The 21,607-nt window shown below is 36.6% G+C and overlaps 1 protein-coding gene across 1 annotated transcript in view; it reads right to left on the reverse strand.

The window, feature by feature from the left end:
* The window catches only part of LOC128373978 (intermembrane lipid transfer protein VPS13C-like), a 100,835-nt gene that overhangs the window by 796 nt on the left and 78,432 nt on the right, over positions 1-21,607 (reverse strand). Inside the window, exons 53-57 of the mRNA XM_053334220.1 lie at positions 19,238-19,330; positions 18,924-19,157; positions 18,713-18,844; positions 16,337-16,426; positions 16,030-16,185 (exon numbers count right to left, since the gene is read on the reverse strand). Of these exons, the coding sequence (XP_053190195.1) occupies positions 16,030-16,185; positions 16,337-16,426; positions 18,713-18,844; positions 18,924-19,157; positions 19,238-19,330 (705 nt within the window). The remainder of the gene's footprint in view (positions 1-16,029; positions 16,186-16,336; positions 16,427-18,712; positions 18,845-18,923; positions 19,158-19,237; positions 19,331-21,607) is intronic.

The following is a 21,607-nucleotide window of genomic DNA, read 5'->3' on the forward strand; positions in this document are numbered from 1 at the left end:
TGTTATAACATGTATCATGGTGTTATTACATGTATCATGGTGTTATAACATGTATCATGGTGTTATAACATGTATCATGGTGTTATAACACCAATCATGGTGTTATAACATGTATCATGGTGTTATAACATGTATCATGGTGTTATAACATGTATCATAGTGTTATAACATGTATCATGGTGTTATAACATGTATCATGGTGTTATAACATGTATCATAGTGTTATAACATGTATCATGGTGTTATAACATGTATCATGGTGTTATAACATGTATCATGGTGTTATAACATGTATCATAGTGTTATAACATGTATCATGGTGAGGTGTTATAACATGTATCATAGTGTTATAACATGTATCATAGTGTTATAACATGTATCATGGTGCTATAACATGTATCATGGTGTTATAACATGTATCATGGTGTTATAACATGTATCATGGTGAGGTGTTATAACATGTATCAGGGTGTTATAACATGTATCATGGTGTTATAACATGTATCATGGTGAGGTGTTATAACATGTATCATAGTGTTATAACATGTATCATAGTGTTATAACATGTATCATGGTGCTATAACATGTATCATTGTGTTATAACATGTATCATGGTGAGGTGTTATAACATGTATCATGGTGTTATAACATGTATCATAGTGTTATAACATGTATCATGGTGAGGTGTTATAACATGTATCATGGTGTTATAACATGTATCATGGTGAGGTGTTATAACATGTATCATGGTGTTATAACATGTATCATGGTGTTATAACATGTATCATGGTGTTATAACATGTATCATAGTGTTATAACATGTATCATGGTGTTATAACATGTATCATGGTGTTATAACATGTATCATGGTGTTATAACATGTATCATAGTGTTATAACATGTATCATGGTGTTATAACATGTATCATGGTGTTATTACATGTATCATGGTGTTATAACATGTATCATGGTGTTATAACATGTATCATGGTGTTATAACATGTATCATGGTGTTATAACATGTATCATGGTGTTATAACATGTATCATGGTGTTATTACATGTATCATGGTGTTATAACATGTATCATGGTGTTATAACATGTATCATGGTAGGTGTTATAACATGTATCATGGTGTTATTACATGTATCATGGTGTTATAACATGTATCATAGTGTTATAACATGTATCATAGTGTTATAACATGTATCATGGTGTTATAACATGTATCATGGGTGTTATAACATGTATCATAGTGTTATAACATGTATCATGGTGTTATAACATGTATCATGGTGAGGTGTTATAACATGTATCATGGTGTTATAACATGTATCATAGTGTTATAACATGTATCATGGTGAGGTGTTATAACATGTATCATGGTGTTATAACATGTATCATGGTGCTTATAACATGTATCATGGTGTTATAACATGTATCATGGTGTTATAACATGTATCATGGTGTTATAACATGTATCATGGTGTTATAACATGTATCATGGTGTTATAACATGTATCATGGTGAGGTGTTATAACATGTATCATGGGGTGTTATAACATGTATCATGGTGTTATAACATGTATCATGGTGTTATAACATGTATCATGGTGAGGTGTTATAACATGTATCATGGTGTTATAACATGTATCATGGTGAGGTGTTATAACATGTGTCATAGTGTTATAACATGTATCATGGTGTTATAACATGTATCATGGTGTTATAACATGTATCATGGTGTTATAACATGTGTCATGGTGAGGTGTTATAACATGTATCATGGTGTTATAACATGTGTCATAGTGTTATAACATGTATCATGGTGTTATAACATGTATCATGGTGAGGTGTTATAACATGTATCATGGTGTTATAACATGTGTCATAGTGTTATAACATGTATCATGGTGTTATAACATGTATCATGGTGAGGTGTTATAACATGTATCATGGTGTTATAACATGTATCATAGTGTTATAACATGTATCATAGTGTTATAACATGTATCATAGTGTTATAACATGTATCATGGTGTTATAACATGTATCATGGTGAGGTGTTATAACATGTATCATGGTGTTATAACATGTATCATGGTGAGTGTTATAACATGTATCATGGTGTTATAACATGTATCATAGGGTTATAACATGTATCATAGTGTTATAACATGTATCATGGTGTTATAACATGTATCATGGTGTTATAACATGTATCATGGTGTTATAACATGTATCATGGTGTTATAACATGTATCATGGTGTTATAACATGTATCATGGTGTTATAACATGTATCATGGTGAGGTGTTATAACATGTATCATGGTGTTATAACATGTATCATGGTGAGGTGTATAACATGTATCATGGTGTTATAACATGTATCATGGAGGTGTTATAACATGTATCATGGTGAGGTGTTATAACATGTATCATGGTGTTATAACATGTATCATGGTGTTATAACATGTATCATGGTGTTATAACATGTATCATGGTGAGGTGTTATTACATGTATCATGGTGTTATAACATGTATCATGGTGAGGTGTTATAACATGTATCATGGTGTTATAACATGTATCATGGTGTTATAACATGTATCATGGTGAGGTGTTATAACATGTATCATGGTGTTATTACATGTATCATGGTGTTATAACATGTATCATGGTGTTATAACATGTATCATGGTGTTATAACACCAATCATGGTGTTATAACATGTATCATGGTGTTATAACATGTATCATGGTGTTATAACATGTATCATAGTGTTATAACATGTATCATGGTGTTATAACATGTATCATGGTGTTATAACATGTATCATAGTGTTATAACATGTATCATGGTGTTATAACATGTATCATGGTGTTATAACATGTATCATGGTGTTATAACATGTATCATAGTGTTATAACATGTATCATGGTGAGGTGTTATAACATGTATCATAGTGTTATAACATGTATCATAGTGTTATAACATGTATCATGGTGCTATAACATGTATCATGGTGTTATAACATGTATCATGGTGTTATAACATGTATCATGGTGAGGTGTTATAACATGTATCAGGGTGTTATAACATGTATCATGGTGTTATAACATGTATCATGGTGAGGTGTTATAACATGTATCATAGTGTTATAACATGTATCATAGTGTTATAACATGTATCATGGTGCTATAACATGTATCATTGTGTTATAACATGTATCATGGTGAGGTGTTATAACATGTATCATGGTGTTATAACATGTATCATAGTGTTATAACATGTATCATGGTGAGGTGTTATAACATGTATCATGGTGTTATAACATGTATCATGGTGTTATAACATGTATCATGGTGTTATAACATGTATCATGGTGTTATAACATGTATCATGGTGTTATAACATGTATCATGGTGAGGTGTTATAACATGTATCATGGTGTTATAACATGTATCATGGTGTTATAACATGTATCATGGTGTTATAACATGTATCATAGTGTTATAACATGTATCATGGTGTTATAACATGTATCATGGTGTTATTACATGTATCATGGTGTTATAACATGTATCATAGTGTTATAACATGTATCATGGTGTTATAACATGTATCATGGTGTTATTACATGTATCATGGTGTTATAACATGTATCATGGTGTTATAACATGTATCATGGTGTTATTACATGTATCATGGTGTTATAACATGTATCATGGTGTTATAACATGTATCATGGTGTTATTACATGTATCATGGTGTTATAACATGTATCATGGTGTTATAACATGTATCATGGTGAGGTGTTATAACATGTATCATGGTGTTATTACATGTATCATGGTGTTATAACATGTATCATAGTGTTATAACATGTATCATAGTGTTATAACATGTATCATGGTGTTATAACATGTATCATGGTGTTATAACATGTATCATAGTGTTATAACATGTATCATGGTGTTATAACATGTATCATGGTGAGGTGTTATAACATGTATCATGGTGTTATAACATGTATCATAGTGTTATAACATGTATCATGGTGTTATAACATGTATCATGGTGTTATAACATGTATCATGGTGCTATAACATGTATCATGGTGTTATAACATGTATCATGGTGTTATAACATGTATCATGGTGTTATAACATGTATCATGGTGTTATAACATGTATCATGGTGTTATAACATGTATCATGGTGTTATAACATGTATCATGGTGAGGTGTTATAACATGTATCATGGTGAGGTGTTATAACATGTATCATGGTGTTATAACATGTATCATGGTGTTATAACATGTATCATGGTGAGGTGTTATAACATGTATCATGGTGTTATAACATGTATCATGGTGAGGTGTTATAACATGTGTCATAGTGTTATAACATGTATCATGGTGTTATAACATGTATCATGGTGTTATAACATGTATCATGGTGTTATAACATGTGTCATGGTGAGGTGTTATAACATGTATCATGGTGTTATAACATGTGTCATAGTGTTATAACATGTATCATGGTGTTATAACATGTATCATGGTGTTATAACATGTATCATAGTGTTATAACATGTATCATGGTGTTATAACATGTATCATGGTGAGGTGTTATAACATGTATCATGGTGTTATAACATGTATCATAGTGTTATAACATGTATCATAGTGTTATAACATGTATCATAGTGTTATAACATGTATCATGGTGTTATAACATGTATCATGGTGTTATAACATGTATCATGGTGTTATAACATGTATCATGGTGTTATAACATGTATCATGGTGAGGTGTTATAACATGTATCATGGTGTTATAACATGTATCATGGTGTTATAACATGTATCATGGTGAGGTGTTATAACATGTATCATGGTGAGGTGTTATAACATGTATCATGGTGTTATAACATGTATCATGGTGTTATAACATGTATCATAGTGTTATAACATGTATCATAGTGTTATAACATGTATCATGGTGTTATAACATGTATCATGGTGTTATAACATGTATCATGGTGTTATAACATGTATCATGGTGTTATAACATGTATCATGGTGTTATAACATGTATCATGGTGTTATAACATGTATCATGGTGTTATTACATGTATCATGGTGAGGTGTTATAACATGTATCATGGTGTTATTACATGTATCATGGTGTTATAACATGTATCATGGTGTTATAACATGTATCATGGTGAGGTGTTATAACATGTATCATGGTGAGGTGTTATAACATGTATCATGGTGTTATAACATGTATCATGGTGTTATAACATGTATCATAGTGTTATAACATGTATCATAGTGTTATAACATGTATCATGGTGTTATAACATGTATCATGGTGTTATAACATGTATCATGGTGTTATAACATGTATCATGGTGTTATAACATGTATCATGGTGTTATAACATGTATCATGGTGTTATTACATGTATCATGGTGAGGTGTTATAACATGTATCATGGTGTTATTACATGTATCATGGTGTTATAACATGTATCATGGTGTTATTACATGTATCATGGTGTTATTACATGTATCATGGTGAGGTGTTATAACATGTATCATGGTGTTATAACATGTATCATGGTGTTATAACATGTATCATGGTGTTATAACATGTATCATGGTGAGGTGTTATAACATGTATCATAGTGTTATAACATGTATCATGGTGTTATTACATGTATCATGGTGTTATAACATGTATCATGGTGTTATAACATGTATCATGATGTTATAACATGTATCATGGTGTTATTACATGTATCATGGTGTTATTACATGTATCATGGTGAGGTGTTATAACATGTATCATGGTGTTATAACATGTATCATGGTGTTATAACATGTATCATAGTGTTATAACATGTATCATGGTGTTATTACATGTATCATGGTGTTATAACATGTATCATGGTGAGGTGTTATAACATGTATCATAGTGTTATTACATGTATCATGGTGAGGTGTTATAACATGTATCATAGTGTTATAACATGTATCATGGTGTTATTACATGTATCATGGTGTTATTACATGTATCATGGTGAGGTGTTATAACATGTATCATAGTGTTATAACATGTATCATGGTGTTATTACATGTATCATGGTGTTATTACATGTATCATGGTGAGGTGTTATAACATGTATCATAGTGTTATAACATGTATCATGGTGTTATAACATGTATCATGGTGTTATAACATGTATCATGGTGTTATAACATGTATCATGGTGTTATTACATGTATCATGGTGAGGTGTTATAACATGTATCATGGTGTTATTACATGTATCATGGTGTTATTACATGTATCATGGTGTTATTACATGTATCATGGTGAGGTGTTATAACATGTATCATGGTGTTATTACATGTATCATGGTGTTATTACATGTATCATGGTGAGGTGTTATAACATGTATCATGGTGTTATTACATGTATCATGGTGTTATTACATGTATCATGGTGAGGTGTTATAACATGTATCATGGTGTTATAACATGTATCATGGTGTTATAACATGTATCATAGTGTTATAACATGTATCATGGTGTTATTACATGTATCATGGTGTTATAACATGTATCATGGTGTTATAACATGTATCATGGTGTTATAACATGTATCATGGTGTTATAACATGTATCATGGTGTTATAACATGTGTCATGGTGTTATTACATGTATCATGGTGTTATTACATGTATCATGGTGAGGTGTTATAACATGTATCATGGTGTTATTACATGTATCATGGTGTTATTACATGTATCATGGTGAGGTGTTATAACATGTATCATAGTGTTATAACATGTATCATGGTGTTATTACATGTATCATGGTGTTATTACATGTATCATGGTGAGGTGTTATAACATGTATCATGGTGTTATTACATGTATCATGGTGTTATAACATGTATCATGGTGAGGTGTTATAACATGTATCATGGTGAGGTGTTATAACATGTATCATAGTGTTATAACATGTATCATGGTGTTATAACATGTATCATGTGTTATAACATGTATCATGGTGTTATAACATGTATCATGGTGTTATAACATGTATCATGTGTTATAACATGTATCATGGTGTTATAACATGTATCATGATGTTATAACATGTATCATGGTGTTATAACATGTATCATGGTGTTATAACATGTATCATGGTGTTATAACATGTATCATGGTGTTATTACATGTATCATGGTGTTATTACATGTATCATGGTGAGGTGTTATAACATGTATCATGGTGTTATAACATGTGTCATAGTGTTATAACATGTATCATAGTGTTATAACATGTATCATGGTGTTATTACATGTATCATGGTGTTATAACATGTATCATGGTGAGGTGTTATAACATGTATCATGGTGTTATTACATGTATCATGGTGTTATAACATGTATCATAGTGTTATAACATGTATCATAGTGTTATTACATGTATCATGGTGTTATAACATGTATCATAGTGTTATTACATGTATCATGGTGAGGTGTTATAACATGTATCATAGTGTTATAACATGTATCATAGTGTTATTACATGTATCATGGTGTTATAACATGTATCATGGTGTTATAACATGTATCATGGTGTTATAACATGTATCATGGTGAGGTGTTATAACATGTATCATGGTGTTATAACATGTATCATGGTGTTATAACATGTATCATGGTGTTATTACATGTATCATGGTGTTATAACATGTATCATGGTGAGGTGTTATAACATGTATCATGGTGAGGTGTTATAACATGTATCATGGTGAGGTGTTATAACATGTATCATGGTGTTATAACATGTATCATGGTGTTATAACATGTATCATGGTGTTATAACATGTATCATGGTGTTATTACATGTATCATGGTGAGGTGTTATTACATGTATCATGGTGTTATAACATGTATCATGGTGTTATAACATGTATCATGGTGAGGTGTTATAACATGTATCATGGTGAGGTGTTATAACATGTATCATGGTGAGGTGTTATAACATGTATCATGGTGTTATTACATGTATCATGGTGTTATAACATGTATCATGGTGTTATAACATGTATCATGGTGTTATAACATGTATCATGGTGTTATAACATGTATCATGGTGTTATAACATGTATCATGGTGTTATAACATGTATCATAGTGTTATAACATGTATCATGGTGTTATAACATGTATCATGGTGAGGTGTTATTACATGTATCATGGTGTTATAACATGTATCATGGTGAGGTGTTATAACATGTATCATGGTGTTATAACATGTATCATGGTGTTATAACATGTATCATGGTGAGGTGTTATAACATGTATCATGGTGTTATTACATGTATCATGGTGTTATAACATGTATCATGGTGTTATAACATGTATCATGGTGTTATAACATGTATCATGGTGTTATAACATGTATCATAGTGTTATAACATGTATCATGGTGTTATAACATGTATCATGGTGTTATAACATGTATCATAGTGTTATAACATGTATCATGGTGTTATAACATGTATCATGGTGTTATAACATGTATCATGGTGTTATAACATGTATCATAGTGTTATAACATGTATCATGGTGAGGTGTTATAACATGTATCATAGTGTTATAACATGTATCATAGTGTTATAACATGTATCATGGTGCTATAACATGTATCATGGTGTTATAACATGTATCATGGTGTTATAACATGTATCATGGTGAGGTGTTATAACATGTATCATAGTGTTATAACATGTATCATAGTGTTATAACATGTATCATGGTGCTATAACATGTATCATTGTGTTATAACATGTATCATGGTGAGGTGTTATAACATGTATCATGGTGTTATAACATGTATCATAGTGTTATAACATGTATCATGGTGAGGTGTTATAACATGTATCATGGTGTTATAACATGTATCATGGTGAGGTGTTATAACATGTATCATGGTGTTATAACATGTATCATGGTGTTATAACATGTATCATGGTGTTATAACATGTATCATAGTGTTATAACATGTATCATGGTGTTATAACATGTATCATGGTGTTATTACATGTATCATGGTGTTATAACATGTATCATGGTGTTATAACATGTATCATGGTGTTATAACATGTATCATAGTGTTATAACATGTATCATGGTGTTATAACATGTATCATGGTGTTATAACATGTATCATGGTGAGGTGTTATAACATGTATCATGGTGTTATTACATGTATCATGGTGTTATAACATGTATCATAGTGTTATAACATGTATCATAGTGTTATAACATGTATCATGGTGTTATAACATGTATCATGGTGTTATAACATGTATCATAGTGTTATAACATGTATCATGGTGTTATAACATGTATCATGGTGAGGTGTTATAACATGTATCATGGTGTTATAACATGTATCATAGTGTTATAACATGTATCATGGTGAGGTGTTATAACATGTATCATGGTGTTATAACATGTATCATGGTGTTATAACATGTATCATGGTGTTATAACATGTATCATGGTGTTATAACATGTATCATGGTGTTATAACATGTATCATGGTGTTATAACATGTATCATGGTGTTATAACATGTATCATGGTGAGGTGTTATAACATGTATCATGGTGAGGTGTTATAACATGTATCATGGTGTTATAACATGTATCATGGTGTTATAACATGTATCATGGTGTTATAACATGTATCATGGTGAGGTGTTATAACATGTATCATGGTGTTATAACATGTATCATGGTGAGGTGTTATAACATGTGTCATAGTGTTATAACATGTATCATGGTGTTATAACATGTATCATGGTGTTATAACATGTATCATGGTGTTATAACATGTGTCATGGTGAGGTGTTATAACATGTATCATGGTGTTATAACATGTGTCATAGTGTTATAACATGTATCATGGTGTTATAACATGTATCATGGTGTTATAACATGTATCATAGTGTTATAACATGTATCATGGTGTTATAACATGTATCATGGTGAGGTGTTATAACATGTATCATGGTGTTATAACATGTATCATAGTGTTATAACATGTATCATAGTGTTATAACATGTATCATAGTGTTATAACATGTATCATGGTGTTATAACATGTATCATGGTGTTATAACATGTATCATGGTGTTATAACATGTATCATGGTGTTATAACATGTATCATGGTGAGGTGTTATAACATGTATCATGGTGTTATAACATGTATCATGGTGTTATAACATGTATCATGGTGAGGTGTTATAACATGTATCATGGTGAGGTGTTATAACATGTATCATGGTGTTATAACATGTATCATGGTGTTATAACATGTATCATGGTGAGGTGTTATAACATGTATCATAGTGTTATAACATGTATCATAGTGTTATAACATGTATCATGGTGTTATAACATGTATCATGGTGTTATAACATGTATCATGGTGTTATAACATGTATCATGGTGTTATAACATGTATCATGGTGTTATAACATGTATCATGGTGTTATTACATGTATCATGGTGTTATAACATGTATCATGGTGTTATAACATGTATCATGGTGTTATAACATGTATCATGGTGTTATAACATGTATCATGGTGTTATTACATGTATCATGGTGTTATAACATGTATCATGGTGTTATAACATGTATCATGGTGTTATAACATGTATCATGGTGTTATAACATGTATCATGGTGTTATAACATGTATCATAGTGTTATAACATGTATCATGGTGTTATAACATGTATCATGGTGTTATTACATGTATCATGGTGTTATAACATGTATCATGGTGTTATTACATGTATCATGGTGAGGTGTTATAACATGTATCATGGTGTTATTACATGTATCATGGTGTTATAACATGTATCATGGTGTTATAACATGTATCATGGTGAGGTGTTATAACATGTATCATGGTGAGGTGTTATAACATGTATCATGGTGTTATAACATGTATCATGGTGTTATAACATGTATCATAGTGTTATAACATGTATCATAGTGTTATAACATGTATCATGGTGTTATAACATGTATCATGGTGTTATAACATGTATCATGGTGTTATAACATGTATCATGGTGTTATAACATGTATCATGGTGTTATAACATGTATCATGGTGTTATTACATGTATCATGGTGAGGTGTTATAACATGTATCATGGTGTTATTACATGTATCATGGTGTTATAACATGTATCATGGTGTTATTACATGTATCATGGTGTTATTACATGTATCATGGTGAGGTGTTATAACATGTATCATGGTGTTATAACATGTATCATGGTGTTATAACATGTATCATGGTGTTATAACATGTATCATGGTGAGGTGTTATAACATGTATCATAGTGTTATAACATGTATCATGGTGTTATTACATGTATCATGGTGTTATAACATGTATCATGGTGTTATAACATGTATCATGATGTTATAACATGTATCATGGTGTTATTACATGTATCATGGTGTTATAACATGTATCATGGTGAGGTGTTATAACATGTATCATAGTGTTATTACATGTATCATGGTGTTATAACATGTATCATGATGTTATAACATGTATCATGGTGTTATAACATGTATCATAGTGTTATAACATGTATCATGGTGTTATTACATGTATCATGGTGTTATTACATGTATCATGGTGAGGTGTTATAACATGTATCATAGTGTTATAACATGTATCATGGTGTTATAACATGTATCATGGTGTTATAACATGTATCATGGTGTTATAACATGTATCATGGTGTTATTACATGTATCATGGTGAGGTGTTATAACATGTATCATGGTGTTATTACATGTATCATGGTGTTATAACATGTATCATGGTGTTATTACATGTATCATGGTGTTATTACATGTATCATGGTGTTATTACATGTATCATGGTGTTATTACATGTATCATGGTGAGGTGTTATAACATGTATCATGGTGTTATTACATGTATCATGGTGTTATTACATGTATCATGGTGAGGTGTTATAACATGTATCATGGTGTTATTACATGTATCATGGTGTTATTACATGTATCATGGTGAGGTGTTATAACATGTATCATGGTGTTATAACATGTATCATGGTGTTATAACATGTATCATAGTGTTATAACATGTATCATGGTGTTATTACATGTATCATAGTGTTATTACATGTATCATGGTGAGGTGTTATAACATGTATCATGGTGTTATTACATGTATCATGGTGTTATTACATGTATCATGGTGAGGTGTTATAACATGTATCATGGTGTTATTACATGTATCATGGTGTTATAACATGTATCATGGTGAGGTGTTATAACATGTATCATGGTGAGGTGTTATAACATGTATCATAGTGTTATAACATGTATCATGGTGTTATAACATGTATCATGTGTTATAACATGTATCATGGTGTTATAACATGTATCATGGTGTTATAACATGTATCATGTGTTATAACATGTATCATGGTGTTATAACATGTATCATGATGTTATAACATGTATCATGGTGTTATAACATGTATCATGGTGTTATAACATGTATCATGGTGTTATAACATGTATCATGGTGTTATTACATGTATCATGGTGTTATTACATGTATCATGGTGAGGTGTTATAACATGTATCATGGTGTTATAACATGTGTCATAGTGTTATAACATGTATCATAGTGTTATAACATGTATCATGGTGTTATTACATGTATCATGGTGTTATAACATGTATCATGGTGAGGTGTTATAACATGTATCATGGTGTTATTACATGTATCATGGTGTTATAACATGTATCATAGTGTTATAACATGTATCATAGTGTTATTACATGTATCATGGTGTTATAACATGTATCATAGTGTTATTACATGTATCATGGTGAGGTGTTATAACATGTATCATAGTGTTATAACATGTATCATAGTGTTATTACATGTATCATGGTGTTATAACATGTATCATGGTGTTATAACATGTATCATGGTGTTATAACATGTATCATGGTGAGGTGTTATAACATGTATCATGGTGTTATAACATGTATCATGGTGTTATAACATGTATCATGGTGTTATTACATGTATCATGGTGTTATAACATGTATCATGGTGAGGTGTTATAACATGTATCATGGTGTTATAACATGTATCATAGTGTTATAACATGTATCATGGTGTTATAACATGTATCATGGTGTTATAACATGTATCATGGTGTTATAACATGTATCATGGTGTTATTACATGTATCATGGTGTTATTACATGTATCATGGTGAGGTGTTATAACATGTATCATGGTGAGGTGTTATAACATGTATCATGGTGTTATAACATGTATCATGGTGAGGTGTTATAACATGTATCATGGTGTTATAACATGTATCATGGTGTTATAACATGTATCATGGTGTTATAACATGTATCATGGTGTTATAACATGTATCATAGTGTTATAACATGTATCATGGTGTTATAACATGTATCATGGTGTTATAACATGTATCATGGTGTTATTACATGTATCATGGTGTTATAACATGTATCATGGTGTTATAACATGTATCATGGTGTTATAACATGTATCATAGTGTTATAACATGTATCATGGTGTTATAACATGTATCATGGTGTTATTACATGTATCATGGTGTTATAACATGTATCATAGTGTTATAACATGTATCATGGTGTTATAACATGTATCATGGTGTTATTACATGTATCATGGTGTTATAACATGTATCATGGTGTTATAACATGTATCATGGTGTTATTACATGTATCATGGTGTTATAACATGTATCATGGTGTTATAACATGTATCATGGTGTTATTACATGTATCATGGTGTTATAACATGTATCATGGTGTTATAACATGTATCATGGTGAGGTGTTATAACATGTATCATGGTGTTATTACATGTATCATGGTGTTATAACATGTATCATAGTGTTATAACATGTATCATAGTGTTATAACATGTATCATGGTGTTATAACATGTATCATGGTGTTATAACATGTATCATGGTGTTATAACATGTATCATGGTGTTATAACATGTATCATGGTGAGGTGTTATAACATGTATCATAGTGTTATAACATGTATCATGGTGTTATTACATGTATCATGGTGTTATAACATGTATCATGGTGTTATAACATGTATCATGGTGTTATAACATGTATCATGGTGTTATAACATGTATCATGGTGTTATAACATGTATCATGGTGTTATAACATGTATCATGGTGTTATAACATGTATCATGGTGAGGTGTTATAACATGTATCATGGTGTTATTACATGTATCATGGTGTTATAACATGTATCATAGTGTTATAACATGTATCATAGTGTTATAACATGTATCATGGTGTTATAACATGTATCATGGTGTTATAACATGTATCATGGTGAGGTGTTATAACATGTATCATAGTGTTATAACATGTATCATGGTGTTATTACATGTATCATGGTGTTATAACATGTATCATGGTGTTATAACATGTATCATGGTGTTATAACATGTATCATGGTGTTATAACATGTATCATGGTGTTATAACATGTATCATGGTGTTATAACATGTATCATGGTGTTATAACATGTATCATGGTGTTATAACATGTATCATGGTGAGGTGTTATAACATGTATCAGGGTGTTATAACATGTATCATGGTGTTATAACATGTATCATGGTGTTATAACATGTATCATGGTGTTATAACATGTATCAGGGTGTTATAACATGTATCATGGTGTTATAACATGTATCATGGTGTTATTACATGTATCATGGTGAGGTGTTATAACATGTATCATGGTGTTATAACATGTATCATGGTGTTATAACATGTATCATGGTGTTATTACATGTATCATGGTGTTATAACATGTATCATGGTGTTATTACATGTATCATAGTGTTATAACATGTATCATGGTGTTATAACATGTATCATGGTGTTATAACATGTATCATAGTGTTATAACATGTATCATGGTGTTATAACATGTATCATGGTGAGGTGTTATAACATGTATCATGGTGAGGTGTTATAACATGTATCATGGTGTTATAACATGTATCATGGTGTTATAACATGTATCATGGTGTTATAACATGTATCATGGTGTTATAACATGTATCATGGTGTTATAACATGTATCATGGTGAGGTGTTATAACATGTATCATGGTGTTATAACATGTATCATGGTGTTATAACATGTATCATGGTGTTATAACATGTATCATGGTGTTATAACATGTATCATGGTGTTATAACATGTATCATAGTGTTATAACATGTATCATGGTGTTATAACATGTATCATAGTGTTATAACATGTATCATGGTGTTATTACATGTATCATGGTGTTATAACATGTATCATGGTGTTATTACATGTATCATAGTGTTATAACATGTATCATGGTGTTATAACATGTATCATGGTGTTATAACATGTATCATGGTGTTATAACATGTATCATGGTGTTATAACATGTATCATAGTGTTATAACATGTATCATGGTGTTATAACATGTATCATAGTGTTATAACATGTATCATGGTGTTATAACATGTATCATGGTGAGGTGTTATAACATGTATCATGGTGAGGTGTTATAACATGTATCATGGTGTTATAACATGTATCATGGTGTTATAACATGTATCATGGTGAGGGTGAGGGTCAGGGTCTGGGTCAGGGGTCAGGGTCATGGTCAGGGTCATGGTGAGGGTCAGGGGTCAGGGTCATGGTGAGGGTCAGGGTCAGGGTCAGGGTCAGGGTCAGGGGTTAGGGTCAGGGTCAGGGTCAGGGTCATGGTGAGGGTCTGGGTCATGGTCAGGGTCAGGGTCATGGTGAGGGTCAGGGTCAGGGGTCAGGGTCGTACCTTGGCGAGGTTCTGGAAGACGTTGAGGCTGCACTGAGACACAGTGATGTTCATGGTGTCCTTGGAGCAGATGTTGACGGCTGTCCGAGGTTCAGGAAGAATCACAAAGTCGTCTCCGTGCACCGGACTCTTGTCCTGGACCGGGTTGTTCTTCATCTGCAGGAGAGAACAGCAACGGTGACGTCGGGCCGAACCGGGACAAAGACTTCACCTGCACCGTCAGCAGCAGTCGGGCCGAACCGGGACAAAGACTCCACCTGCACCGTCAGCAGCAACCCTAACCCTAACCCAGCAGCTCAACACTTACCTCCAGCTCCAGGTGCCACCTGCGTCTGCCGTCGTCCACTCGCTCAATCAGAGGCTCCCACACGGCATGGACCTCGTTAAAGTAGTTCACCTGCAGGGACAGAGTCTGGGTTAGACCACGGGCTAGGGACTAGGTCCAGGTGAGTCAGGTACAGGTGAGTCAGGTCCAGGTGAGTCAGGTCCAGGTGTGTCAGGTTCAGGTGAGTCAGGTTCAGGTGTGTCAGGTTCAGGTGAGTCAGGTTCAGGTGTATCAGGTTCAGGTTCAGGTGAGTCAGGTTCAGGTGAGTCAGGTTCAGGTGAGTCAGGTTCAGGTGTGTCAGGTTCAGGTGAGTCAGGTTCAGGTGAGTCAGGTTCAGGTGTGTCAGGTTCAGGTGAGTCAGGTTCAGGTGAGTCAGGTTCAGGTGAGTCAGGTTCAGGTGAGTCAGGTTCAGGTGTGTCAGGTTCAGGTGAGTCAGGTTCAGGTGAGTCAGGTTCAGGTGAGTCAGGTCCAGGTGTGTCAGGTCCAGGTGAGTCAGGTTCAGGTGAGTCAGGTTCAGGTGTATCAGGTTCAGGTTCAGGTGAGTCAGGTTCAGGTGAGTCAGGTTCAGGTGAGTCAGGTTCAGGTGAGTCAGGTTCAGGTTCAGGTGTGTCAGGTTCAGGTGAGTCAGGTTCAGGTGAGTCAGGTTCAGGTTCAGGTGAGTCAGGTTCAGGTGTGTCAGGTCCAGGTGAGTCAGGTTCAGGTGTGTCAGGTTCAGGTTCAGGTGAGTCAGGTTCAGGTGAGTCAGGTCCAGGTGAGTCAGGTCCAGGTGAGCCAGGTGAGTCAGGTTCAGGTGTGTCAGGTCCAGGTGAGTCAGGTTCAGGTGTATCAGGTTCAGGTGAGTCAGGTTCAGGTTCAGGTGAGTCAGGTTCAGGTGTGTCAGGTCCAGGTGTGTCAGGTTCAGGTGAGTCAGGTTCAGGTGTGTCAGGTTCAGGTGAGTCAGGTCCAGGTGAGTCAGGTGTGTCAGGTCCAGGTGTGTCAGGTTCAGGTGAGTCAGGTTCAGGTTCAGGTGTATCAGGTCCAGGTGTATCAGGTCCAGGTGAGTCAGGTCCAGGTGAGCCAGGTGAGTCAGGTCCAGGTGAGTCAGGTTCAGGTGAGTCAGGTCCAGGTGTGTCAGGTCCAGGTGTGTCAGGTTCAGGTGTGTCAGGTTCAGGTGTGTCAGGTTCAGGTGAGTCAGGTTCAGGTTCAGGTGTATCAGGTCCAGGTGTATCAGGTCCAGGTGAGTCAGGTTCAGGTGAGTCAGGTTCAGGTGAGTCAGATTCAGGTGAGTCAGGTTCAGGTGTGTCAGGTTCAGGTTCAGGTGTGTCAGGTTCAGGTGAGTCAGGTTCAGGTGAGTCAGGTTCAGGTGAGTCAGGTTCAGGTGTGTCAGGTTCAGGTGTGTCAGGTTCAGGTGAGTCAGGTTCAGGTTCAGGTGAGTCAGGTTCAGGTGAGTCAGGTTCAGGTGAGTCAGGTCCAGGTGAGCCAGGTGAGTCAGGTCCAGGTGAGTCAGGTCCAGGTGAGCCAGGTGAGTCAGGTTCAGGTGAGTCAGGTTCAGGTGAGTCAGGTTCAGGTGTGTCAGGTTCAGGTGTGTCAGGTTCAGGTGAGTCAGGTTCAGGTGAGTCAGGTTCAGGTTCAGGTGAGTCAGGTTCAGGTGAGTCAGGTTCAGGTGAGTCAGGTTCAGGTTCAGGTGAGTCAGGTTCAGGTGAGTCAGGTTCAGGTGAGTCAGGTTCAGGTGAGTCAGGTTCAGGTTCAGGTGAGTCAGGTTCAGGTGAGTCAGGTGAGTCAGGTTCAGGTGAGTCAGGTCCAGGTGAGTCAGGATCAGGTGAGTCAGGTTCAGGTGTGTCAGGTTCAGGTGAGTCAGGTTCAGGTGAGTCAGGTTCAGGTGAGTCAGGTTCAGGTGAGTCAGGTTCAGGTCCAGGTGAGTCAGGTTCAGGTGTGTCAGGTTCAGGTGTGTCAGGTCCAGGTGTGTCAGGTTCAGGTGAGTCAGGTTCAGGTGAGTCAGGTTCAGGTGAGTCAGGTTCAGGTGAGTCAGGTTCAGGTTCAGGTGAGTCAGGTTCAGGTCCAGGTGAGTCAGGTTCAGGTGAGTCAGGTTCAGGTGTGTCAGGTTCAGGTTCAGGTGAGTCAGGTTCAGGTGAGTCAGGTTCAGGTGAGTCAGGTTCAGGTGAGTCAGGTTCAGGTGTGTCAGGTTCAGGTCCAGGTGAGTCAGGTTCAGGTGAGTCAGGTTCAGGTGAGTCAGGTTCAGGTTCAGGTGAGTCAGGTTCAGGTGAGTCAGGTTCAGGTTCAGGTGTGTCAGGTTCAGGTGAGTCAGGTTCAGGTGAGTCAGGTCCAGGTGTGTCAGGTCCAGGTGAGTCAGGTTCAGGTGAGTCAGGTTCAGGTTCTCACCTCCAGCGTCATTTCGGCCCTCATCTGCAGCAGAGAGGACCAGTTCTTGGCGGATCCGTTGAAGGAGGACTCGGCCAGCAGCAGGGGCATCGTCCGATGACCCAAACCCGACTCCAGCGTCACCTGGACCACCTGAGGGAGAACAACACCTCATCAACAGGAAGCAGATGATCTGATTATCTTAAAGTTTCAAAATAAAAGCCTGCTGTACCTTGACCTCAGCAGCGAAGGTCTCGCCCTCGTTGCGCCCGTCCTGGTCTCTGAAGCTCTCGGTGAGCTCGGTGGCCTGGTCCACTCCCAGGAACCAGTAGTTACCGGCGTAGACGTTCATGACGGACCAGAGGTCGCTGACCTCGGGCTTCAGGTCCCGGCTCTGCGGGTCCGGTTGCTTGGTCGTCATGGCAGCGGTGATCGTCATCAGCGTGTTGAGGATGAACGGAGAGATCTGCAGAGACACGATGCCTTCACTGACCCCGGGAATAACATCTATTCATTTCTCATAAACAGCTGGTTTGATTAAAGCACCTTAACGACGACTTCCTCCACCATCACAGAGCCCTTCAGCGGTTGGTTGGGCTGGGCTTTGGTTTCCAAGACAACAGAGCAGGGCCTCAGCACCTATTGGACAGTAAAGAAGAGCAGCAGGTTAATACTGCAGCTACAGCATGTTAATACTGCCCCCTACAGCAGGTTAATACTGCCCTACAGCAGGTTAATACTGCCCTACAGCAGGTTAATACTGCCCCCTACAACAGGTTAATACTGCCCCTACAACAGGTTAATACTGCCCCCTACAGCAGGTTAATACTGGCCTACAGCAGGTTAATACTGCCAGCTACAGCAGGTTAATACTGCCCCCTACAGCAGGTTAATACTGCCCCCTACAACAGGTTAATACTGCCCCCTACAGCAGGTTAATACTGGCAGCTACAGCAGGTTAATACTGCCCCCTACAGCAGGTTAATACTGCCCCCTACAGCAGGTTAATACTGCCCCCTATAGCAGGTTAATACTGCCCCTACAGCAGGTTAATACTGCCCCCTACAGCAGGTTAATACTGCCCCCTACAGCAGGTTACTACTGCCCCTACAGCAGGTTAATACTGCCCCTACAGCAGGTTAATACTGCCCCTACAGCAGGTTAATACTGCCTCTACAGCAGGTTAATACTGGCAGCTACAGCAGGTTAATACTGCCCCCTACAGCAGGTTAATACTGCCCCCTACAGCAGGTTAATACTGCCCCCTACAGCAGGTTAATACTGCCCCCTACAGCAGGTTAATACTGCCCCCTACAGCAGGTTAATACTGCCCACTACAGCAGGTTAATACTGCCAGTTACAGCAGGTTAATACTGCCAGTTACAGCAGGTTAATACTGCCCCCTACAGCAGGTTAATACTGCCCCCTACAGCAGGTTAATACTGCCCCCTACAGCAGGTTAATACTGCCCCTACAGCAGGTTAATACTGCCCCCTACAGCAGGTTAATACTGCCCCCTACAGCAGGTTAATACTGCCAGTTACAGCAGGTTAATACTGCCAGTTACAGCAGGTTAATACTGCCCCCTACAGCAGGTTAATACTGCCCCCTACAGCAGGTTAATACTGCCCCCTACAGCAGGTTAATACTGCCCCTACAGCAGGTTAATACTGCCCCCTACAGCAGGTTAATACTGCCCCCTACAGCAGGTTAATACTGCCCCCTACAGCAGGTTAATATTGCCCCCTACAGCAGTTTAATACTGCCCCTACAGCAGGTTAATACAACCCCCTACAGCAGGTTAATACTGCCCCCTACAACAGGTTAATACTGCCCCCTACAGCAGGTTAATACTGCCCCCTACAGCAGGTTAATACTGGCAGCTACAGCAGGTTAATACTGCCCCTACAGCAGGTTAATACTGCCAGTTACAGCAGGTTAATACTGCCCCCTACAGCAGGTTAATACTGGCAGCTACAGCAGGTTAATACTGCCCCCTACAGCAGGTTAATACTGCCCCATACAGCAGGTTAGTACTGCCCTCTACAGCAGGTTAATACTGCCCCCTACAGCAGGTTAGTACTGCCCCCTACAGAAGGTTAATACTGGCAGCTACAGCAGGTTAATACTGCCCCCTACAGCAGGTTTATACTGCCCCCTACAGCAGGTTAATACTGCCCCCTACAGCAGGTTAATACTGCCCACTACAGCAGGTTAATACTGTCCCCTACAGCAGGTTAATACTGTCCCCTACAGCAGGTTAATACTGCCAGTTACAGCAGGTTAATACTGCCCCTACAGCAGGTTAATACTGCCCCCTACAGCAGGTTAATACTGCCCCCTACAGCAGGTTAATACTGCCAACTACAGCAGGTTAATACTGCCCCCTACAGCAGGTTAATATTGCCCCCTACAGCAGTTTAATACTGCCCCTACAGCAGGTTAATACAACCCCCTACAGCAGGTTAATACTGCCCCCTACAACAGGTTAATACTGCCCCCTACAGCAGGTTAATACTGCCCCCTACAGCAGGTTAATACTGGCAGCTACAGCAGGTTAATACTGTCCCCTACAGCAGGTTTATACTGCCCCCTACAGCAGGTTAATACTGCCCCCTACAGCAGGTTAATACTGCCCACTACAGCAGGTTAATACTGTCCCCTACAGCAGGTTAATACTGTCCCCTACAGCAGGTTAATACTGCCAGTTACAGCAGGTTAATACTGCCCCTACAGCAGGTTAATACTGCCCCCTACAGCAGGTTAATACTGCCCCCTACAGCAGGTTAATACTGCCCCCTACAGCAGGTTAATACTGCCCCCTACAGCAGGTTAATACTGCCCCCTACAGCAGGTTAATACTGCCCCCTACAGCAGTTTAATACTGCCCCTACAGCAGGTTAATACAACCCCCTA

The sequence above is a fragment of the Scomber japonicus genome, chromosome 1, assembly GCF_027409825.1.
Source record: "Scomber japonicus isolate fScoJap1 chromosome 1, fScoJap1.pri, whole genome shotgun sequence".
In the NCBI taxonomy this organism is placed as follows: Eukaryota; Metazoa; Chordata; class Actinopteri; order Scombriformes; family Scombridae; genus Scomber; species Scomber japonicus.